This window comes from Solenopsis invicta, unplaced genomic scaffold, assembly GCF_016802725.1.
Source record: "Solenopsis invicta isolate M01_SB unplaced genomic scaffold, UNIL_Sinv_3.0 scaffold_97, whole genome shotgun sequence".
NCBI lineage: Eukaryota > Metazoa > Arthropoda > Insecta > Hymenoptera > Formicidae > Solenopsis > Solenopsis invicta.
The window spans coordinates 103,585-129,534 of NW_024105412.1; the positions used below are offsets into that span (position 1 = coordinate 103,585).

The following is a 25,950-nucleotide window of genomic DNA, read 5'->3' on the forward strand; positions in this document are numbered from 1 at the left end:
ATCCAATTGAGTCCTCTACCGCCATTTTGGGACCGCTCTAACGTCATCAAACACCATTCGTATCATTCTGCAAACAGCTGTGGTCACAATATAGCTGTTCACTTAGCCAATCAAGTATCAATCAGATTACCAATCAGAGCTTCGGACATCAATGTCGCTTCTCTCTTTATATAGGACTCTAACTTGTATATACAATTTCTGCTGGAATTAAATGCCAACAGTTTCTGTTCTATTTCTGATAGCAGTTTTGATTGTTTTTGGAATCCAACCAATTAAGCAACAAACTATCTAACCATCAAAGAAAATGTGTTGCAACCTTTTAGCTCACGACTGTACTTACATACATATGTATGTAACATACATTTTATTATAATTATACAATAAATGCAATCTTACGAACATTCACGTATACGATAAAAAGAGATCGATAGAATACTAAATGACGTGCGTGCAACAAAGACAACGTCATTCAGGTGTAACAACTTTACGGAGTTGGTACACCTGCGGGTTTCACGTTCAGATAATGAGTGAGAGAGCAAAAATTGGAGAGAGGCTTGCAAACTTCACACACCATGTAATCCTTCCATCATGCACTAGAGTCTGCTAGAGTCTGTTTGGCGCAGCTTACAAGTTCGGAGTTCGGACGTGTTCGCCCCTTACTCATATTTTTGTAGCCGTCGATTGCATCACAATCGGCCGCCGGGACAACGTCGTTGTCCTTGTGCTTTGCGTACTCATCTAGCCTTCTGATTATGGTCGTATCATTCCCGCGTTACGGTAGAGGGACGGGTACCAATATTATCTGAACTGAAATCATCGTACTAAAGAATTGCAAATCGAAATATGATTTCGTGCAATTTGTGTTTGCGTGATCCAGTCCTATCTCTCTCGCTTACGGCTGAGCGACGCACGTGACGTACATCAACGACGCCAATGCGAGGGCGAGGCTGTTTTCGCACTATTCTTTGCAGACGATGATGTCGGGTAGCAGCGATTCTGAAGAATTTTTTGATGCAGAAGACGACTCGTTTCATCGCACGTCACGGTAAATGATGCCTTCGTCGTTTTTTCATCTCCGCTTTTGCCGCCACTGTCGGACGATTATATCACAAATTACAAATACAATTAAATTATTCATATCTTGCACGTATTCTCATATAAATGATTCATAATATGTATTTTGACACGGTATGTTGTCTAATCAACAATATATTCTAATCATGCGCAATTCAAGATTGAATCTTTTATGCAAGGTTGTATGCATAAGCATCATGTTGCGGTACAGCATATCATTTTATCTCATTTTTTGTATACTCTCAACATTGCATGTGCTCCCTCTCTAACTTTTCTCTGTGAATAACTAAACTGTAACTCTTGTGATTGTTATCCTTAAGATTGTTATCTTTGAGATTACATTAAACTTGTATAACATTATAGTTAAAGGTACATCTACTTACAGAAATATTTAAGTTGTTAATAGCTAGTATATAGTCGATTCTTATTGTAAAATCATCTTAAGTAATATTTCTGATTAAGGTATATAATATTTTTTGCTACAAACTTTTTAGTTTTTTTTGCAGTGGGATGATTTTAGAGAGTTCACATCAGTATTATTAAATTGATTTTCAATTTAATTATGTTTTATTTTTAAGAGCTATATTTGAAACAAAAAATAACAGCTCACAGTTTAAAATAAATAGAAACAAAATATTATTTCAGCACATAGCAAAAGATCTTGCTATGATTGACTTGGCTTATATTAAATTTGTTGTTAAACATACTAAAGTAACTAAAAGACCAATATGAGATCATTTACAATTGATTATATTAAATTTGTTTTTTTAGAAAAGTGAAACAGCGTGATTCTGCTAGTGCTGAAAGTCATACTGTGAAAACACAAGTTTGCAAACAAGAAGATGATTATGTCTTCATAAAACCTGTTGAACCAAAATCAATTAGTGAACCAAAGAGCCATGTGTCTGCAGACTGTGGACAAACTAAAGAAAAACTTGTGAGTATATTTTTTAATATTTGTATGTAAATTTTCCAATATATCATGCAAATTAGATTTTTCAAAAAAATTGAAAACAGGTAAAACTTGTATCACTTATTGCTATTTGAAATAGATTTAATTTAAAATATATGTGTACAGTCTCAGTCGAAAATATTAAACACAGGATCAGCAAAATTCGAATTTTTTAATTAATGTCCATGTCAATAATAAAAAAATTGGTTTTTACTAGTATTTTCCAGAAAAAAAACCAACAAAAATTGATCTTTTCTATTAAAAACAATAAAACATGGAAAATATAGGAAATCTTATATTTTGCATCATGTTATTTGAATTTAGAATTGTGGAAGAAATTTTCAAAATATCAAAGAGATTTAACAATAAATATTTCAGAAATTATAGTGTAACGACATGGCTAAAAATTATAAAGAGTTATGCAAATTTTAATTATCTAATTAAAAAAGATGAAATGGTTACTTAAAGTTACTCATAATATTATAGTATATATCAATTAAAATATTTAGAATTTTTTATTTGCGATTGATTTCAACATTAAATGATTGATAAACATGAAAAAGAAATAAATTACAATGTTATATCATTATTCTTTACGATATAATATGGAAATATGTGTTCAATAATAAGGATTCAATTATCGATATTTTATTTTTGGAAAAAATGTGTAATTTACCTTAAAAATTTTGAGAAACTTTTATGAGTATTGATCAATTGGAATATTTATGATTGTAAAGGAGTGAAATCATTATACAACCAATTAATATATATAGTGAATGCACTTAGTAAAATTAAGAAGAAAATATGTATTGGGAACTAATGCGATTGTCAAATTTTATTATTTTTATTTCAACATACGCTTATATTGTATAGATAATTAGTTTTATCTTACAAGTTGTTGAATAGGAACTACATTTATATTGCTAATAAAAATTTTAATTTTATTATTGTTTTTCTAGTTAAATTAAAATTAAGTTTTAAGAAAAGCATATTTTTTAAATTATTAGCAAAGAACCAGATAAATTCTAGTTTTTGTCTGAAAAATTGGTTTTTTTTTTTTTTTTTTTTTTTTAATTGTTTCTCGTATGTAAATGGTATAATCACATAACTTTCTGGTTCATTTTAATACAATGGATATTAAAAATTAGGTGGCATGCTTTTTTAATGTCCATTATAATCTGGCTTATTAATAGACAGAAAGTTATGTGATCTTATTTTTGTTAGAAATTTTTATTTTTTCATTAACAGGAAACGCCAATATCGATCGAAAGCAGTTCTTAATGTTCAACAATTTTCTAGATGAATTTGCAAACATTTACAAGATTCCTGAAATTACACATTGAATGGCTTTCCGAACTTAAAACCAGGATTGGGAAAGTTATTTTTAATTAAAAGTAACTAGTTGCAGTTTTTTCTTCTAAAAAGTAACTAGTTACCGTTACAAGTTATTGACTGAAAAAAGTAACGAGAAATTACTTTTTAGTTAATTTTCTGTTTTTTTTTTTGTAATATTTTAAAGTATTGCTAATTTAAATACTAGACTCTTGTATTTCTAACATTACTCAATTATTTTATTTGTATTAAAACATGTCAAATTTAGAGACATATTGTTTGAAATTTAGTAAGAAACAAAGATAAAATATTCCTGTGTCAATTTGTGTCATTTGCTGAAAAGCACAACGATTTGACATTAGTAATTAATGTAGACTTCATATGCATTTTACACAATTAAAGATACCTTACACAGGTATCTTTAATCGTGTAAGATGCATATGGCATATCTATATTAATTATTTATTAAAAGTATGTGAATTCAAATTTTTTTCAAAGAAAAGACTAGATATGGAATTTAGATTCAAAGACATTCTGATTAACTTTGATATTGCAAAAATCATAAAAAAAAAAAAGATTATGTTTACATAGATATTATACAGCTGTATTTTTCAAAAATTATGTTTGCTAAACATACTATTTTCCAATAGAATACAAGATAAATGTTAAGAAGACCCTCACCACCTCTGATTTTGACGAAATTAGGCTCATTTGACGCGTTTTTATTCAAAATGAACGAATCTGGCAGAAAAAAGTGTCGCTCTGTCCCGCCAAATCGAGATATTAAGTGTTAAAATTGGCGATTGTAAAGGTTAAAAAACCAGTCGTCTTGGCGTAATGTAACGAACTGAGCATGAGCTGTGATAGAAATGTGCACGAAATTTGAAATGTTTAATAATAATTACATCACTGCCATATTTACTATACTTGATTGTGCAATGTTACCCCCCCCCCCATTAATTATAAAATTATAAAAATATTTAATAAAATGTAAACACTATGTTGGATTAAAAAATTATTAGTTCTTGTGCAATGTAGATTTTTTATTAAGGCATTAAAACAATTTATTTTATAAAATTAATTTAATTAATAGACACATCTCACTTACAAATATAAATTTTGAGGTCTACAGATGTACTACTCCCTTCACATGGGTTTGTGACTTTCCACGCGAAGGGAGGTTTACCCCATTCCCACCCTCATCTCGCGCGCGCAGGGGGGTGGGGTAATTGGGGATGGGAATGGAGTAAACCTTTCTTTGGAAAGTCACAAACTTATGTGGAAGAAGTAGTACATACATCTGTAGACTTCGTTTTAAGATTTCTTGTAAGTGGGATGTGTCTATTAATTAAATTAATTAATTTTATAAAATAAATTGTTTTAATGCCTTAATAAAAAATTTATATTACACAAGAACTAATAATTTTTTAACCAAACATAGTGTTTACATTTTATTAAACATTTTTATAATATATTTTATAATTAATAGTGGGGGGGGGGGCAAAATATACATTGCACAATCAAGTATAGTAAATATGGCAGTGATGTAATTATTAATAAAAAAACATTTCAAATTTTGTGCACATTTTTATCACAGCGCATGCTCAGTTCGTTACAATACGCCGAGATGACAGGTATTCTAACCTGTACAATCGCCAACTTTAACGCTTGATATCTCGGTTCACGGGACAGAGGGACACTTTTCTGCCAGATTTGTTTATTTTAAGTAAAAACGCGTCGAATAAATTTAATTTCGTCAAAATCGAAGGTGATAGGGGCCTTCTTAACATTTACCGAATACAATTTTAAAATATGAATAAAAATTGTTATTTCTAAAAGTATTTGATATTCAATTATAATATCATAAAGACTCTCTCTTTCTTTCTTTCTCTCTCTCTCTCTTTCTCTCTCTCTCTTTTTCTGCCATGTTATTACAGAATCACCGACGCTGAAGATTCGTCCACCTACACTTTTATTAATAATAAGGTTAAGTAACATGATAGTATTTGTTCTTACCTTTAGATCTAACCTATCATACCAATAACGTTTTTGAGTAGAGTGGGTTTTAACCTAGGTTTGCCTCATTTACCGGAATTGTCCAATTAGAACATTCAATTGTTTGTTCTAATTGAACGATTTGGGCAATGGCGTCGAACCTAGGTTAAAATCCAGTGCACTCGAAAACGCTATAATTGTGAGCAGAGTTGGGCAAGTAAAATATTCTATGTAAATTACATGGTTTTACGTGTAAAATACTGGGTATTTTACGCTTTCAGTTTTTAATGTAAAATACATCGAAAGCCGCTATCTTGATTTAAGTAATACATAGTTTTTGAGTGCAGTCGGTTTTCCATAACCCAACCAACAGTTTGGAATGGATTCTAATTGGAATTATTCCGTTTTCTTTAAAAAATTAATAGAAATTTAACTCGTAATAATCACACTTCCAAATAATAACATAATGGTCACACAGGTTCAATCAGTCGCCATTTGTCAGCATTTTGATATTTTGTCGCAAAAATTTTACTGGACATACTTTGAGGTCTGTCCTTTATTATCCAATAATTTTTTTGTTTTATTAGAATTTAACATAATGAAAAAATGCAAATAAAAAAAACTGCAAAAGGGCCTAGCCGAATATTAAGTATGGTGAAAATGCCTCCATGGCTTTTTAAGTTGGCCTTTTTTTCTAAGATAACTTACATAAAAAGATGCTTACATAACAAATTTTAGATTTCTATATGGAGACGTGACCAAGATAGAACAAAAAAACCATTTTTTTACATTTTCATGATTTTTACTTAGCAAAATATTAAACAAAATTTTGAAAAAATTCTGAAAAATTAATTACACTTAGATATTAATAAAAGTATTTTTTACATTTTTTTGGGGTGCAAATTTCAATTACAAAAAAATTAAAATATCTTTAAAAAAATTTTTTTACCTTGATTTTGTTGACTTACCACCTTGAAAAAATTACGTATTATTTCTATTCTCAACTTCTACAAAATTGTATATTTTTAATAATATATTTTTTTCAGATTTTTTTCGAAAGGTGCGTCATAATAAAAAAAATGATAACATTTTTTCATTAATTTTTTTCAAAGAATGAGCAGGTAAATCATTTTTATCAGCTCTTTAACATTTTATTTATCTATAAAATGTTTAAAATTATAAAATTGAATTTGTTTAATTTTTATTACAAGCGGTTGTATTAGAGAAAAATAGAACCAACTTTTAAAAAATGATTTCACCACCGAACGTTAGACTTACCACTTCCATACAATTTGAGAGTACTACTTCTATTTACTAAATAATTGTCAACTGTAAAATTTTTTTTGTTGAGATGCGTTATGCTGAAAAAAAAAAGTTTTTTTTTACTGTTTTCTTGCTAAGAAATAGTTTATTTTATGTGTATTTTTATCGATCGATAGAATTCCTATTTTATCGACCGATAAAGAGTGGATTAGCTATCATTTCTAGTGTCTATCTTTCAAAATTTTGAAAGATTGAGGAACAGCCATGTATTGCGTATTGTTATCATTCTATTCAGTCAGTTAAACACATAGTATTTGGTTTTTCTCTAGTATTTCTCACATTAGACTATTTTGTATTTCAACATTTATTCTTTACTGATAATCAGTGAGTATAACTTTCCGAGCTGACATTAGAAGAAAGTTTCTGTATGGATAAATAACATGAGTGTTGTTTATAAAAAAAGTGTTTTATAACTTAGTGGTTAATTGTTTTTTCCTTAAAGTTATGCATATTTAATAGATACAATGTTAAGGCGATGCTGAACCGGTCTGTATACGTGCATATTTTTGGACAGGCATTTCTCTTAATTGGCTTTATAGATCGTAAAATCCTTCTCCACAATTAAAGTAGTAACAAAAACATACACGGGAAACTATAATTTAGCACGAAAAACGAAAGTAAATTAAAAAATTATAGTTTAATTATCGGCTTCTGCAGCCGACTCGTGACAACATGTGCCCTATATAAAAGTTTTAGACTTTGTATGTATGAAATAAGTAGTTTACTGCGTATGAATTAAATAAAAGAACAATACGACGCTTGCAGAATGGTCCTAGAAGCTCTAGTATGAGAGAAATGGATGTCTGAAAATTGTTTATGTAATTTGCACGTGAATTGGTGCAAAGAGCAGAAATTGGGTTCATTGTAGTTCAGAGATCTTGCATTAGAGGCGCTAAAGTAAAAAAAACAAGGACAGATGAGTGCGTTTGACAAAGTGCGCTAGTCTATTCCCCTTACTCTTCGCCTCACGCGCGACCAACAATTCGCCGAAAAAAAATCTACAGCAATCTGCAGTATCGACGTTAAGTGAGTTCCACCGTCAGTTCAGCATCGCCTTAAGTATTAATTATTTTGCTTATTATTTGCATTTTGTTGGTTATCATTCTTAATAACATTTTTAATATTGCTTGGTAGCCATGCAGGATAGCTTAAGTTTTGCACCTAAAATGTCACTAGTTTGCGAGTGAGTACCACCTTATTGCGGCGTTGGCTGAATTTTCTTTGTCTTTCGGTTATCAGAATGTGTGTTTGTACACCTATGGTCGCTTTGGTTTGTTTCTCTTCGAAATATCAAAAAATAAAGAAAACGACTTTGTCAAAAGGAAATATTTATTAACACCACACTTAATATACAACAAATCAGACTAAACCGGTGAGTTAAATTTAAATTGTCTTTTTTTGTTCAGTTATTTTTTTCCTTTTTTATTATTTACGTACAGATATCAGTGTGTATTGCTTTTTGGAGTATACCTTTTATTTATTGCAGTTGGCGTTTCACGCACAATTTAAGAGAAATTATGAATTATTGAACAACCACCAATACGAGATGTGCTAATTGTGGTAAATTACTATGAAAAATTTCAGGCCGCAAGAAAATTATTGAAAATGCAGTGGAGTCTACACAATATTTACAAGCCATAGGAAAAGTCGTGAAACTGAGTGACGTTTTTTGCGATAAATGTCGATTAATTCTTTATACAAATGCACTAACTGAACAGAATAAAAATCAGAGTGAGCCTGCAAGTACTTCTTGGCAAATCCCACAATCTCAAGAACCAACGGAGTTCTTTGGATTCTCTCAACGTTGAACTCTGGATTTGGAGAATTATTCTTTAGTTGATAAGTTACAAACTCAAACTTTCTCATTTTCTTTATGTTCTGATTTTGAAGAGTATTACTCACAGGCATCTTCTACTACCAGTTATTCTCAGTTTAATTGATGATCCGTTTTTTATTTCTCAAATAAGTAAGCAAGATGATAATGAATTAATTGAAATGCCATTACAATGAGTTGTTTTTACCCATAAATATTGCTTTCTTTGTGGGCTCTCAAATGAAATCGTCACTATCCCAAGAAGTTCGAATTCAAGTATTTCAAAAAAAGAGGATATTTATTCCAAAGGGAAATCGTTGTCCGACGTATTTGATAAAAAAGCGTTTTTTTTGCAGATGAACTAAATTATTTGAAAATTTATTCAACTACTAGTACAGTAGATGTGGTGGATGGACGCGATCCGATAGCGCACGGTGCGATAGCCCACCAACCAATCATCTTGATTTATCTAACCCAACGGAAAAACTCTAGGCATCGACCGCTGCGAGTGGTGGTGTGCTATCGGTTCCGTGCGCCATCGGGATCCGCTCGTGGTGGATCTGACTGATTTCATTAACCAATTGTCAATCAAGTGTGATAGCCAATTGAAGGATAAAATTGGAGATGCTGCCATATTTGATGAACGCTTGAAGATATTTACGTGTATCTCACAAGGGACAATCTGCATTATTTGTGAAAAAGCATGATATCATTGAGGAATTTCAAGACTCGCACTGTTTTTTAAGCTTTTGTTGTTTTTTTTGTTTAACAAGATAACGCCAATTAGAAAATCGCTTTTCCAACGAATCATAGTGCGTTCAATAGTTTACATGTAGCTAATAAAAATCCTAAAGGCGTTTGTGCCAATGGGCCTTTGTTTAGGAGAAATTACAAAACAAAGTTAGGTTCACGCAACTATGTCCCATGTAAAGAAGAACATTAGAATCTTTTTCGAGTAAGCGGCGTAGCTCAGTCGGCTAAGGCTTCTGTCCATACATTTTTGCGCCGGCGGCGTGCGTTCGAGTCCCGCCGACGACTGCTTCGCTTTTTTTTTCAATTTTGGATATATAAAAGACACTACATTAATCATTATTTATTTTTTTTATTTATTTTGTTTTTCTATGTAAAAATAAGGATATTTCGGGATGTTTGAACGCAATACGAAATAAAAAACAGTTTTAAAGTCATGAACTGATTATATTTTACATTATAGTTTGAGATATACTGTGACGTTATGAAAGCAGATAATTAATTTTTTATTAATATATTTACCAGGAAAATATTCGACCGCATCCGTCAAGTCTTCCTTCGAAATATCGCACTTTGCAAGAAGTTGCACATATTCGACAGTTTCATCGGTAATAAATGTTGTCTCCATTTTTACTGATGTTTTGTACCACGTTCTCTTTACAAATGCTACCACGAAACTGGTCAGACCGTTACAACGTGTGAGAGTCCTTTTGTGAAAACCGTTAAAAAGGTCGAAAGGAGGGGGGGGGGGACTTTACCTAACAAAGGTCCTTTCTTACAAGTAAACACTGACGAATATACCTGCTTGTTCTTTTGCGAGTCTTATCTTTTTATAATATTTTATACTTTTATTCTACATATAAAAAATTCCACAACAAAAATAATAAACCAAAATATAATTTATAATTTATACCGCCAAGATATACATCGATATGCGATGTTTATTTTTACATCACTTTTCATCCACAACATTGCGAAGCGATGAAAACCTTTTATTGTATGTAAATAAATATATAATTATAAAAGAAAGTTTATATTGTACAAAATATTCTTGACAAAATAACACATGTACATTGCATGAGAAATATAATCAGTTTATGACTTTAAAACTGTTTTTTATTTCGTATTGCGTTCAAACATCCCGAAATGTCCTTATTTTTACATAGAAAAACAAAATAAATTAAAAAAAATAAATAATGATTAATGTAGTGTCTTTTATATATCCAAAATTTACAAAAAAAAAGCGAAGCAGTCATTGGCGGGACTCGAACGCACGCCGCCGGCGCAAAAATGTATGGACGAGAGCCTTAGTCGACTTGAGCTACGCCGCTTACTCAAAAAAGATTCTAATGTTCTTGTTTACATGGGACATAGTTGCATGAACCTAACTTTGTTTTGTAATTTTTCTTAAACGAAGGCCCATTGGCACAAACGCCTTTAGGGTTTTTATTAGCTACATGTAAGCTATCGAACGCACTATGACTCGTTAGAAAAGCGATTTTCTAATTGGCGTCATCTCCTTGTAAGTTAAGAACTGGCAATTTGAGTAATCTAATAGCTTCTATTCTCGGTCTTGATCGTGCTCAGCAAGTTTTGGATTATTGTAAAAAAGTGATTGGTGCATTTGAAAAAAACATTACCAACAAAATTTGGATACAACAGTATTTCTAGAGAGGATCTCGTGAATCGCCAGACATTAGATGTAGCCAAGAAGCTATACGAGTTGGATGACCAATTGGTATTAATATTTGATAGGACATATTTTTGCCATGAAAAGAGCACAAATAACGCTTATCAACGAAAATCTTACTCGGGGCAGAAAAAGCTACCACTGTGTAAACCTTTCACTACTTGCATGAGTAACGGGGGGTACGTTGTTGAGATGGAAGGATCATTTTATGCCAACCAAAATGATGCAGAGATTACCAAGATATTGTTAAATAATCCCGACTTTAGAAAATCATAAAAGCAGGAGATATTTGCGTAGTCATCCGCGGTTTTCGTGATGTAGTGAAAGATCTGGAAGACAGAGGTATTGATGCCGGCATTAAGGGGAAAACGCTCTCAGCTGACAACTGAAAAATCAAATGAGTTGATGGGTTATTAAAATTATTAGGTTGTTGAGGCAATTCACGGTATTTTAGGAGAAAAGTACTTATTGCTTCACTTTGGATAATAAGCTGCTTCCATCGGTTCGATCTTTGTTTTGAATCGCTTGTTATTTAAACAATACTTTTGGTAAAAGATTAAACTCTGATGTTAGTATTACAGAGGAGGTTATTCAACAAATGAAGTGTAAACGTCATTTGGAGAATTCTCTAGCAAAAGATGCAGAGATCCATTGTTGTAATCGATGTAAAACACAATTTCAACAATTGACTTCAGTTGATTTATTGGACTTTTCAGAGCTCACAGAAAAAGATCATAAGATCCTCTTCATTGGATTGTACCAATTGTCACAGGCGGCATCGTATCTAGCAGAAATGCTTCGGGAAATCTTACCTTAAACTTCTTAAAAGCTTCAGAAAATAGTAGAAATGCGGTCATTCAAATCCTGGTTTAATCAAGACACATCAACAATAAAACATACAAGTGTTTGAGTATACTCGAAATTTTGTAAGCGCTGCAGAAATTTTACGTTACGTTTGTGATTGTCCGAATGGTAACCGCATTGTAAGATGTTGTTTACACATTGCTGCAGTCATTTACTACCTTTCAAACGCTCGATATTTGTCCAATATTATAAGACCAGCAGAAATCTTCACGAAACTTTTCAATGCAGAAGAAGTGTCCTGTGATAAATATCGACATTGATGAAGATTGAACTTTTATGTTGTTTTTACAAATGATAGAAAGTTTTATTATATTATACAGAATTAGTCTTTAATGGCTTTCTCTTGTGATAAATGAAAATTTTTATATTTATTAGCACATTATTAGTTAGAAATTATAGCTTTAAATCTTTATTTTGTAATTTTTACATAGTTGATCAAATTAAAAATACCAAAAATTGTATCAAAAATGAAAACATCTGCTGCGCCTTTGAGTGGAACATCTAATGAACGTCTATAAGGGTAAAAATACTGTTTCTAATAACAATTGAATTATTTAAATATAAAATTTTTACAAAAAATATTGCATTTGGAAACTATTTTTTTTACCATAACGCACCTCAAAAAAAATTTTTACAGTTGACAATTATTTAGTAAATAGACGTAGAAGTACTCTCAAATTGTACGGAAATGGTAAGTCTAACGTTTGGTGGTAAAATCATTTTTTTTAAATTCTATTTTTCTTTAATACAAACATTTGTAATAAAAATAAAAAAAGTCAGTTTCATAATTTTAAACATTTTATAGACAAATAAAACGGTAAAGAGCTGATAAAAATAATTTACCTGCTCATTTAAAAAAAAAAATTAACGAAAAAATGTTATTTTAATTTTTTTTATTATGACGCACTTTTCGAAAAAATCTGAAAAAATATATTTTGTAGAAGTTGAAAATAGAGATCATACGTAATTTTTTTAAGGTAGTAAGTCAACGAAATCAGGGTGAAAAAAATTTTTTAAAGATATTTTAATTTTTTTATAATTGAAATTTGCACCAAAAAAACTATAAAAAATATTTTTATTAATGTCTAAGTGTAATTGATTTTTCAGAATTTTTTCAAAATTTTGTTTGATATTTTGCTAAGTGAAAATTGTGAAAATGTAAAAAAATGATTTTTTGGCTCTATCTTGGTCACGTCTCCATATAGAAATCTAAAAATTATTATGTAAGCGTCTTTTTATATAAGTTATCTTAGAGAAAAAGGCCAAAGCCGGCTCGAAAAGCCGTGGGGGCATTTTCACCATACTTATTTGGCTAAGCCCTTACAAAAATATTCATAAAATTCTTAATTGTTGAGGTAATTCAACAAAAATTTAGGGGTGTATTCTTAAGATTGTATACTTTTAGATGAAAATTAGTTTTATAGAAGGTTGTTCGCTTTTGAATGGTCTGTGTACCCTTAGCGTGGGGTCCTTTGGACCCCGAGTGACTATTACGGGTTAAAGAATAATTGAATAGTTTCGAACAGAATTTATTCCGAAATCTGGATAGTTTTCCAATGTCGAGATTTAAACTTATGCAGGATCTACAATGCAGTCACACGGTTGTGATATTGCAATGGACCAATCGGAAGGGCATTATATTAATTATTATATTACATATAATATATTACGCAAAAATGCAAAACTAATTAGTTTGTCATAGCGTCATAATACTGCGTTTTTATTACAGATCTCTTTAAGCGTGTATTTTACATTTTATACATATTTTACGTAGTGTACATGTATATTACATATAAAGTAAAAAACCTTAAAATGTGACCCAAACCTGATTATGAGTAAGGTTTGGTTTATAATAGCCGTTACCATAAGAAATTCACCAATCATAGTCGATTATTCTTTTATAAATCAACTATGATTGGCCAATTTCTTAAAGTTACGGCTATTATAAACCAACTTTAAAAAATTGACCATTCATGGTCTATAAATCGATTATGATGGGCTATTCTTACCAATTCCGGCACAAGTTAGCGGTTATTGCTTGCATAAACTAATCTTTATAGTTACAGATGGAAAAAAAATAACAAAATTAAATTATAATTACCAAAAAAGTGTAACTTTAACTGTAACTTTGTTATAAGTAACGAGTTACTTCCCATCCCTGATGCTAATATACCAATACACAATAACTAACAATTATTATAAAGCATTCTTTTTTTTAAGCATTTCTAAATTTTTTTAAGGTATACAGTGGTGGACGAAATAGTTGTGAACACTTTTTTTTATGGATTTTAGAACACAGCTTTGCTCATCGAACGATGAACGTAATTGCTTGGATCCACAGGTAAGAATCAATTATGTTTAATTATTAGGTGAGCAGGCTACATTCCGAAAACCATAAAAAAAGTGTTGCAACTATTCTGTCCACCACTGTACATTTTAGCACTTAATTAATTACACTTCCTCATTCTTTTTAAGGATGTTCTGGCTCTATAGTCTCAGATAAAAGTTACTTAAATTTGAAGTTGATGAAGTTCTATGTTTTTATAACTTAAGACGTGTACTATATGTGCTCATATCATATATAGAACTTAAATAATGCCAATTAACATGATATTTGGCACTACAAATGAATATATTTGTATATTTTGCAATTTGTGCGATTATGGGCAAAAAACTTTTGGACATGAATTTTATCTAAAATTAACTATAAAAAGTGAAAGCACTAGACGCATATTTGTATATCAGATATTAAATAGTATCTAAAAACTCATAAGATACTTAACCTTTAAACACGTAAGTGGGTCTGAGAGATCCTATATGAAGTTTTGAACGCTTGCTATGTGAAAACGGAATGAGATAGGAGGTTGGAACCAAGACGTAAAAAAGTTTGAAATCTCCTCTTTTGGTTGATATGGTTGATCAACTTTTTTGGTCAACTAGAATTTGAATGACACGGCAGCAAAGTTTTGTTAGGGTCAATGCGACCCATATAGTGTGCAAGTGAAATTTTTTTTGTGAGTATTTTACATAAATAAGCTGGACAAAATACATTCGAACAGGTCGGTTTGTGGATATTACTCGCATATACTTTGTCTAAAATTGGAATACTATAAAATGTTGTAAAAAAGGGAATTTTTCCGAAATATATCATGAAACATATTAATTTTCAATTTTAGACATGATTTAATCAAAAATACCTCATATTCGCCTTGTTACATAAATACATTTTTTAAATAGAAATGACAATGATATAATTTTTTTTTTGAAAGTATGAATCTTTAGCTTTAAAACGCCGTATTTTAAAGTCCTTAAACGTTTTTTGTTGCGAAGATATGATTTTTTAAAGGAAAAGTAGATTTTTGACCAATTTCTCATTTTTGCTTGATGGTTTTTCTTTTATAACTTCACAATAAATTATTTTTCTGCAATGCCGATTGTGCAGTCACACTCCTGAGATTTTGAACTTTTGTTTAAAAAAGAAATTGTAGAAAAATATTGATTATAATCAAAGTTATAGCTTCTCAAAGTTGAAAAAGTCTCCCAGACCCAAAAATGTGTTTCCGTATTTTACAGGATCGGTGTGTTTAAGAGTTAAATAAATATCATTGACATAATATTTGTTTTTCTAGCATGTTATAAAAGTCAAAATAGAATGTGGTTATGTAGCCCATCTAGAAATTTGACGTTTATTGAAATTTTGCGTTATTTTATCATTGATATCTTAATAACGAGTTAGTAAATCGATATAAATTTTTTTTAGAAATATTGTTTGGTATTTTATTTTCTCATGAACAAAGTTTCAGAATGTTGCTTCTTTATAATTTTGTTGACATAAGTGGAAATGTATTACTATAAGAATACATGCAAAATTTTAAGTTGAATAATTCGTGAACCAGGATCGACTTCAGTGTACGTATTATGCATTTGTTTGGAATTGATTACGATCGGAATTATTCCGTTTTTCCTTAAATTTTTATTGTGTTTTCTAGGAAAAACGGAATAATTCCGATTGGAATCCATTCCGAAGAATTTTACAGATTTTAAACATGTGTTTAAATAATAAATAGAAACAATTTATAAACTTTTTAAGGCATTGTCAATGTTAGAACGTTACTGTCAAGTACATCTTTAAACTGGGTATTATCTTTCTTCACTATCTGAATGTATTTTTTTGTTATTTAATCTTTTATTCGGCTGTACAGTCATGAGTTAAAAGATTACAACACTTTTTTTTTATGGTTTTTGGAATGTAGACTTGTTTATCCAACGGCGAGCGTAATTGGTTTTTACTTGTGGATCCAATCAATTACGTTTGCCGTTCTACATTTTAAAAACCATTGAAGAAAATGTGTTGCAATCTTTTAACTGTTAACTGTCTACACCCAGCGACTTTGATTCTGTCCCTGGGAAAATTTTCCAAACTGAGAAGTTACCACTTTCTAGATACTTGCAGTTCATGATTAATGTAACGACTAGAGCTTATTGGTTGTTACGTTAATCATAAACTGTAAGTATGTAGAAAGATAGCGACTTTTTAGTTTAGAAAATTTCCGCAGGAAATTTCCAAGTCGACTTTGATTCTGACCCTGCGGAAATTTTCCAAACTAAGAAGTCGCTATCTTTCTACGTACTTGCAGTTTATGATTAATGTAACGATTCATGGTGCAAGGGATAGCATGGTGTGCTCAATTTGCAACCTTTTTTCTCTAAAATCTGTGCTCTCTCTCGTTTTTTTGCCTCTTGTTCCGCACGGCTGCGAAAAGTTGTCGTATTTTATTTTCTAAAGTATGTATAACTGATATAACAGTCTTTGATAGACGTTCTCTATTTTCACTTTATCTCCTTTCTTGTGGTTAGTTAGCGCCGTAAATGAATATCATTTAAATACAAATGACGAGGGACTAACTGTACTCATTGTAAAAAAACTAATAATAGATAAATAGTTTATGTAAAATAGAAAGATTAGTAATATTTAATAATATTAAATAATAAAATATTTGAAATAATACTACAAATATAAGTATCGTAATAAATTTTATCGTAATTTTAATAATTTAAAGTTATAAGATAAATATTTTAAATTTTTTATTTTTACAATTTTTTTACTTGCTTAAAAGGAAAATAAAATGTAACATTTTAATGTTTTAGTGTATTTTAGTATTGAATTTTCATAAAATTCTGATAACAAAATATATTTAAAGATTTTTTTCTTTTTAATTTGCTATAAAAGTTTTTTTCAGGATGGGCACGATTTGACATTACCACTCATAGCGGCCGATGCCTACAGTTTTTCCACTGATTAAGCTGTGAATGATGGTGTTCAATTGTGCTGTGTCTAAAATGATGTCACCCGTTTTTTTTTAAATTATTTTTTTTATAGATTTTCACATGAAATTAAAAGCTATATAAGAATTATTATTAGCAAAAATTAAATTAAACTATTTATTTAAAATATACGTGCACACATACGCACGCGCGCGCGCGCGCGCGCACGCACGCACGCACGCACGCACGCACGCACGCACGCACGCACGCACACACACACACACACACACACACACACACACTCACACACACTCACACACAAACGCACGCACGCACAATCTTGGAATAAATAAAATATCTAACATTTGCATAATTTTTTTAAATTAAAACAAGACGTTAAATTATACATTTAATTTTATGAGAAATTATGTAAAAAAGGTGTTTCTTTAATTTAAATTTTTTTTACTTAAATTGCACTATCTATATTTTAATACAAACTCTTCTTTACTTGATAAAACTGTTAAAAAAATTTTTGCAATATTTGTGACAATAACCAAATTATATTTGTAACAGTAGACATCCCGTTTATGCCTGTAAACATTGCTAGCACTTTGATTTTCTAGCGTGGCTAAAAATAATACACAATATATTAGATAAATTTTGTTGCACAAAGATATAGAATATATAGATAGTAATGTATAAGCATTTTACCTTTGTGAGAATTTTTCAAGACAGTAGTTATCATTCCTTATTTTTCCTTTTATACTTCACTCTCAATTTTCTGCATTCACGATTTCTTTTAAAGAGCTTGAGAAGGATTGCGTTTGCTTGGCAAAATTAATTGATCCGTACTAGAGTTATTTTGCTAATGCATCTAGTTACTTCTGGTTCAAGTACCCATTCAACAAAATGTTAGTACTGTGTCGGCAGATTTGCGGCAGATTCGATCAAGACGTGTTGGCAGACTGAACTCAATTGATCTCAAATTTTGCTTACGTTCTGTTGACAGAACCTGTTGATATTCTATGTAAGTGAAATGATAGCACCAGGCGAGCACGCCGTGCTGCCAGCACATGACGCCAGATAGGTGGCAGAATTCGAACATGACATGCGCAACACAATCTGACGGCAGATTGCTAGCATAAATTGAGCACCCTGTGCTGACAAGATCTGCTGTCACGCTGGCAGCAGAAATCAAGCATTTTTATTCAAAAATTATTATAAAAAAATTTTTTTTCAGTTTTCTTGCAGATTTTATTCTTATTTTTATTATGCGTTAATTTAATTTGCATATATTCTATTTTACTAGTTACAATTACGTATTATTTTACAATATGTGAAAACGCATTGGGAGCCGGCGGGATTCGAACCTAAGATTTCGGGACGATAATCTGATACGCTAACATTGATCATACACTTGTGATATCGTTAATAAAAAGTTATATTTGAAAGCTGTCTTAACAGGAAGAAATTTATCGTGTTGAGTATTGCCCGAACGTTCTCAGTAGCCCTTTAATTATTTAGCTTTAAATATTTTTAAAATAAACTATATAAATTGTATAAATTACATAAATAATTAAAACCTGTGCCTGCCCAAAGTAATATAGTCAAAAAAACAATTAGAAATAGTACTAGAGCATAAAAAAAACATTGGCGTAGAAAGTACGCTTGCAAAAATCAATTGTGCAACTAATTGTTATAAACAAATTACTAAAAATTGATTGTAGAGAAAAATTGATTACTTCAACCAATTTTATGGGAAAAATGAATCAAGAAACATGCATAACGCTTTCTTAATTGTTATAAACAAATTATATGCAAAATTTATTTTTGCAACGTTTCTTTAGTTATTTTTTCTGTAGAATCGATTGGCGCAATTAATTCTCTTTTACAGTAAATTTTTAATTATTTATACCAATTGATTGCAAAATTGAGTTTTGAAAAGTTGTTTTTACGTCAATAATATTTTTTTGTGTTTTGATCCTATTTCCAATTCTAATTTTTTTGACTATTTTTATTAGTCAGACCATGGCCAGAAATGGTTTTAATTATTTATGTATGCGGGGAGATGCAGATAGAAATTTGGACACAATACATGCGAAGAGATACGGATTCCTGTACGTAATCGCGGACTGGTGCAGATAGAAATTGCAGCGTATAGAATGCAAACAGAAACAAACAAAACATACCCAGAAAACATTTTGCGGGTAAACGTCCAGCAAATCGCGCAAAAGGCATTGCTACAACGCAAGCAAAACTTTATCCAACTGCGTCGTCATAGCGCTAGCAAAACGCTAGCACACTTTGCGCGCGATCTCAATAAGCGATATGCACGCAAAACGCTAGCACACTTTACGCGCCATTTCAATAACCGATACCCTGCCGAAAATGTGCTATTAAAACCGATTTAAAAAAAGGTAATTCGAATTGATCGGGATTTTCGCTCCGAAAATAGGGTATTAAGACCGATTGAAAAATAAGATCCGAACCCAGATAGATTTATTAAAACAAAATACATTAATATAAACGTAATAAATGTTTAGTTTACAAAGAAAATATTTTTTGTATTCTTTTCGTTAAAAAAAATTAAGAAAAGAATAAATTTGAATTAAACATTTAATTTATGTACAAAATTATGTAACAATACAAATTGTTATTTACATGTAAAAATATAAAATTTTATGTGGAACAGCGTTTCATATACACGCCATGTTTCAAAAGAATGAGAGCGAGTATTCGTCTTGAGGTTCACAAAAAACAGCTTCTAAAAGTGTCATTAAAGTATGAGCTGACGAGTTGGCGGCGGTGGCGCCTAAATATAACACCTATGGCCGCACTCAACTCACGAGAAAATCTTCTGCGACGTGGCCGCCTAGCGGTGGGTTTAGCACTCATTTGTTAAATCTATTTCAATCTGAAATTACAGAATTTTAACTTGCGGACAAAACTCACGCAAACCGCGTACACAGTTTACATGCATAAGACGCGCAAACTTTGCGCGCAAAAAATGTTATCTGGGTGCAAGCAACTTACGAGCAAATATAATTATCCGATACCAGCAAATCACATGCAAAATGGTATCCATTTGCATGTGATATGCTAGTGTATTGGACAATACATGAGCTTAACCAACTTGCGGGCAAAACTCACGCAAACCGCGTGCATAGTTTACATGCATAAGACGCGCAAACTTTGCGTGCAAAAAATGTTATCTGGGGAGCAAACGACTAGCAATATGTTAACTATCTGCATGTAATTTGCCAGTACATGGGACAATACATGAGCTAGCCACTTGTACGCAATATACACGTAACACGTTCTACGAACAAAACGCATGCAAATCTGTTACAAAGTTTGCATGCACATCGCGCACAAAACTTGCCAGCAAGAAATGTTATCTGGGTATACATAAAGAAATTGATTGGTCCAATAATTAAGCAAATGCATAAGAAAATGGATCAATCACTTTATGGATATGTTATTTATGCATGCAATTATGCAAGTTTGTTTGAATAGGTCTTTAATAAATTCATGAAGAGTGACGTCCCATTTAAAAAAATATGCAAAACAGCTTGATTTGCTTGATTTCTGCTGCTAGCGTGACATCAGATCTTGTTACACAAGGTGCTCGATTTGTGCTTACAAGATTGTATTGTACAGGTCTTGTTCTAATTTTGTCGCCTATCTGACATTAGGTGCTGGCAGCACGGCTTGTTCGCGTGGTGTTGCCAGTCTGTCGATTCTGCTCGTTTGTTACCGCCGATCTGACACCAGGTCTTGTCAGCACGCGGTACTCGATTTCTGTTGCCAGTCAGCCGTCAGATTGTGTTGCGCAAGTTGTGCTTAATTTCTACCGTCAATCTGACAACAGTATTGTCAACACTATTTGCTCGATTTCTGCTGTAATTAAATACTAACAGTTTTTGTCCCATTTTTGACAGCAGTTTGCTGACACCCCAGATATTGCTGAGTCTGTGTGAAATCTGTTGCTTTTCTAGCAACAGAAATTGATAGCAGACTGTCCGAATGATTTGTTTGTTCACGTTTGGCTGACGGGGTAGCTACATTGTGAAAACAATATTAACGAGAGTTTTATAGTAGTATGTGTACAAATTATATTAAATTATGAACAAAAGTTTTATTTATTCAACATTTAGGTGGTCAACAAGAGCTTGTGTCAAGTTACTCGCAGCCTGAACTGTGTCCTTTCGGTTTTGTTCTGTTAAATCATTTCATTCACACATTATAGATTGTAATAATTATCTTTGGTGTGGAATTGAAAAGTTTATGTATGTAGATATTACCTTGTCTTTCTTTACTTGCAGTTTGCTTGCTTTGGTGTTTTTTCACGATTGCAGATAACATTTCTGATAGTTGTTACTTGACTGTATCAAGTATTTTGTTGATATTCTGTAAAACAAATAATTCTCAAAATAAAATAAGTATATAGTTATTATAATTAAAGAAAAAAATACAAGACGAGCCGTACAAAAGTTCTTAATAACATCATTACAAAAAGGTGATTAATAATATTTAATAAGACTTACTCTTAACATTTTTCGGCATATGACTCTCCAATTTTCCGAATCCAACCTTCACGCATTACTGCGTTTTCCGAAAATCGGTAAAAGCTTGCTTGCTCCGGCAAGCACTTTTTGCTGCAGTTTATGCACGATTTTACTATGCAACGTACCATATTTTCATTTTATTTTAATCAATTTTTTTTTTAATAACCTCAAAAGACATGAAATTGGAGCAATGGTGCTAACATTAGCTGACATTACGATAGAAAAGGACGCAATGCATGCATTCGTACGTGTGACAAAGATGCGATCATTCAAGTTCAGCAACTTTCCGACTTTAAATATTTCATTTTTTTACAGTTGGCAACCTGCAGAATAAAAGGCACTTTGCCGTGAAAAGGGGCGTGGTTTAGTCAAATTGAGCACATCATGTTATACTTTCACCATGGTAACAATTAGAGTTTATTGGTTGTTACGTTAATCATGAACTGCGAGTATATAGAAAGATAGCGACTTTTCAGTTTGAAAAATTTCTTCATGAACAGAATTAAAGTCGCTGGATGTATACATTTTGAGTTATGTATTTTATATCGAAATATTTCTTCAATAAATCGATTGTCATTCTAGAGGACTGCGTTCAGAAATATTAAAAATATCTTTGTTGTTTAATGTTAAACAAGGATAAAATGTTATCTTTTGTGTCTGAATGCAGGAAAATTCTAAACAATAGAAAATTAAAAACATAATTTTGTATAAAAATGCTTTATGTTCTATGTTAAATTAATCAGTTTTTTTTAAATTTGTTTTTAGGCTAGTCTTAATATCACTTTTCTTTTTCCACAAATAATTCATTGCATTTTTATAAATCACGTCCTAAGTAATAAATATTTCATTACCTTGACTCTAGAATCTTAAACTACTTTGACGAATATAACCATTCCAGTTTCAATACAAAATATTGATTATTAACTAAGTTATTCAGTTGTAATGATACGCCCTTCCACCGTTCGCGCATCTCCGTTCCGTCCACCGAACGACGAACGCCGAGCGTGGCGAGCATGGTGGAAGTAACATGGTGTGTGCAGTTTGCAAGCATCTCTCTCTAATTCTTTGCCCTCTCGCTTGTTTTCTGACCGTTCAGACCCCAGGTGTACCAATCTTATTTAACTCCACAAAGTTGTTACAACTGAATGTAGTTGTCTTCGTTGCACGCATATCATGTTGTATTCTCTCGGTCTTTTTTTATCGCATACGTGAATATCGTACGAGAGCCTCGAACAGAAGGAAGAGTGTGATTTGTATGTAAGTAATATTTTTTAATATTTTACAATAATTGAAGAAGTTTGTTCATATATTAACATAAATTAAACTGGAAAGGCTTCAAATAAAATTACATAAAATTCAATGAAATGACTCTTTGAAGGTCTCTTTCAATATATAAAAAGAAAAAACAAATACAAAAATTTAATTTTAAAGAATTCTCAGTTAATTATCTCCCAAATTAGTTTGATCCACCATAAAGCCGCGAACTGCACTATATATAGTGCTTTTCCTAGATCGCTCCGCTTGAAAAGTCGCGATTTTTTTACTCAATCCGCATAAAATGCCGCGAGTAATGTATAAAATTCTTAAGATCGTTTCGCTTGAAAAGCCGCGATCTTTTTACTCGATCCGCACAAAATGTCGCGAGTAAATGTATAAAATTTTTAAGATCGTTCCGTTTGAAAAGCCGCGATCGTTTTACTCGATCCGCACAAAATGCCGCGAGTAAATGTAAAATTGATATTTTACAAACTTTGATTAATTTTTGTGGAAGTTTGACTAGTATAGGTTGCTCATCTACCACGAAAGTCGATGCAGTCTTGTTGAGATAATAACACTCTAAAGGAAGCAGGATCAGTCTTTCTTTAAAAATTTTCGCAAATCGTTGACTAAGTCACCAAAAGTTGGTCTATGTTTATTTTTTGTTGCAAAAATTATGTTTTTGTTGCGGAAATAATTTTTTTATTTTTTTATTTTTTCTCCTTTTATCATTTTTTAAGTATTGTTTCTTATTTATTTTACGATGCACCGACGCACCATCTTCACTAAATTTCACATAAAATCTCTCGAATTACGTACTTCTCTCGAAATCACGCGTACTACAAACGGTACAAACTGCAATTCTTTCAAAGAAAAGGACACAACGAACATATAGCAGAGTGCGACAAAGATGCAATCATAACAGTTGTAGTAATCTGATATTATCAAACATTTAATTTTTCGAAGTTGGTACACCTGGGGTTTAAGCGGTATCCGAAGCGAAAAAGGGGCGTGGTTTGCGGATTTTGCACACACCATGTAATACTTCTACCATGGTGGCGAGGGATCACGTGCGCGCACGGCCGAACTTTGCCATGCGACCACGCGGCGACACGCGCGCCGACCGTGGTGTTCCACAACGCTCCCACTCCGGCTTGGCCGACCGAGCGCGCGGATTGGCTCGCCCAGCCGCGCGTTTGGATATATAAGCCGGCAGTGGGAACGCACTAGTCAGATCCGTCCGACTACCAGACCTGTCCAGTGACCGAGCATTCTCGATCGTTCCCTGAAGACGAGCATTCTCGTCGCTCTCCTGCTCCTCGACGGGCATCCCGTTGCTATCCTCGGCCGAGTATCCTCGACCAACCGACTCCGATATCCTCGACGAGCATTCTCGTTATTATCACCGGTTGAGCATTCTCGACCAATCACGTCCGAGATCCTCGACGAGCATTCTCGTCATTATCACTGGCCGAGCATTCTCGACCGCAATCACCGTCGTCCTCGAGTACCTTCGCTGCCGCACAGACATTTGGCCGCGTTTCAGTAACCTAGTCATCGGCAGGGCATCTGCGCCCTGTCGATCGAGCGCCCATTTGCACGGGGCGCGCTAGGGCAAATCGCGGAGGCGAACGCGTCGGCAACAACCCGCACTCGCGGTGCCACACACGCACGCGCTCACACGACTGCGCTAGCCAATCCCGTCACGTCCCGCGACTCCCTGACCGTACGGGCGAGCAGCCCGCGTAATCTACCGCTCAGTATTTCACCGTAAACTATTCTAGCCTAAGCATTTAAGTAAGTTCTTTTTGTTTAATTTTTTATGCAAAGTATTGTTGCCGATTGTGCACGCGTCTTTAGTTTCCGTTCGCGCGTTATCTCCGAATAACTGCGTTGCGCACCACTCCGCTTGCAATCGGATTAGTAATCATTGTTTAGATACCTGCGAATCGCTCTCTTTTTGTTCTGTTAACCAATACCAAACTCTCTTATATCACGCTTTATCATTTTGTTAACGACTACCATTTACTTACTAAATAAATTATCTTCTTTCTTTTGCTACTATACACTCTGGGTATGATCATTACGGACACTTGACCAACCGACGAGCCTTATCCGGACCGATCCCGGAATTCCCGCACCGCACCGTCTAACACCGAAACCGCGTACCGTTACACAGTAAAATAAAAATGAGTATTACCCCTTTCTCCTCTAATATAAAATCGAAAAGAATTACTTTTAGCAAAAATATTAGTATTTTAGGTGAACCTTCGGAAAAGCGTTTTTTTCGCAAAAATGAATAAAAATATTTAATTCTTATGTATTTTTGCTTTCTGAATACGAATATGAAACTTAAAAATGGCGATCAAAACCAGAAATACCGCAAACTTACGAAAAACTTTGAAAATATTGATTTTAGAAGCAAAAGTTTCAAACAAAAAATGAAGATCTTAAAAATAATATATAAAAAAAATTATATGCATTATCTACATAAACTCTTTTGTTTTGTCGTAAATTGCAAAAAATTACCATGTAGAACGTGCAAATTTTAAATGTGTATGTACTACACACTTAATGAGGCATTTGTTTTGCGTGGAAAGTCGAAAACCTATGGTACAGAGAACGCGTAGGCGGGGTAGGGGTTTTGCCCCTTCTCTTGCACTTTTTCCCCGTATTTTTCTTAACCCAACCTAACCTTGTTTTAGTAATTTGGCTAAGAATATTTAATTGACCACGTTGCGATATTAGATTTGAAATTATGGCTAAATTGTGACTAAAATAAGGTTAGGTTGGGTTAGGAAAAATACGGGTGAAGATGTTAGAAAGAAGCTCCGCCCACGCATTCTCTACACCACATGTAAAAATTGGAGTTTTTCAGAGTTTTTTGTAATTTTGCGATATTTCCGGTTTTGCCGGCATTTTTAAGTTTCATATTTGTATTCAGAAGGCAAAAATATATAAGAATTGAATATTTTTATTCATTTTTGCGAGGAGGACGCTTTTTCGAAGGTTTACCTAAATTTATTTGAATAAAAAAATTATTCTTTAATTATAAATAAAATTTTCC

At 32.3% G+C, this 25,950-nt stretch overlaps 1 protein-coding gene across 1 annotated transcript in view; it reads left to right on the forward strand.

The window, feature by feature from the left end:
* Nucleotides 1-491: 491 nt before the first annotated feature.
* Nucleotides 492-25,950, forward strand: part of LOC105205462 (WD repeat-containing protein 44) — a 42,886-nt gene continuing 17,427 nt past the window's right edge. Inside the window, exons 1-2 of the mRNA XM_011174829.3 lie at nucleotides 492-1,045; nucleotides 1,846-2,011. Of these exons, the coding sequence (XP_011173131.1) occupies nucleotides 975-1,045; nucleotides 1,846-2,011 (237 nt within the window). The 5' untranslated portion in view covers nucleotides 492-974. The remainder of the gene's footprint in view (nucleotides 1,046-1,845; nucleotides 2,012-25,950) is intronic.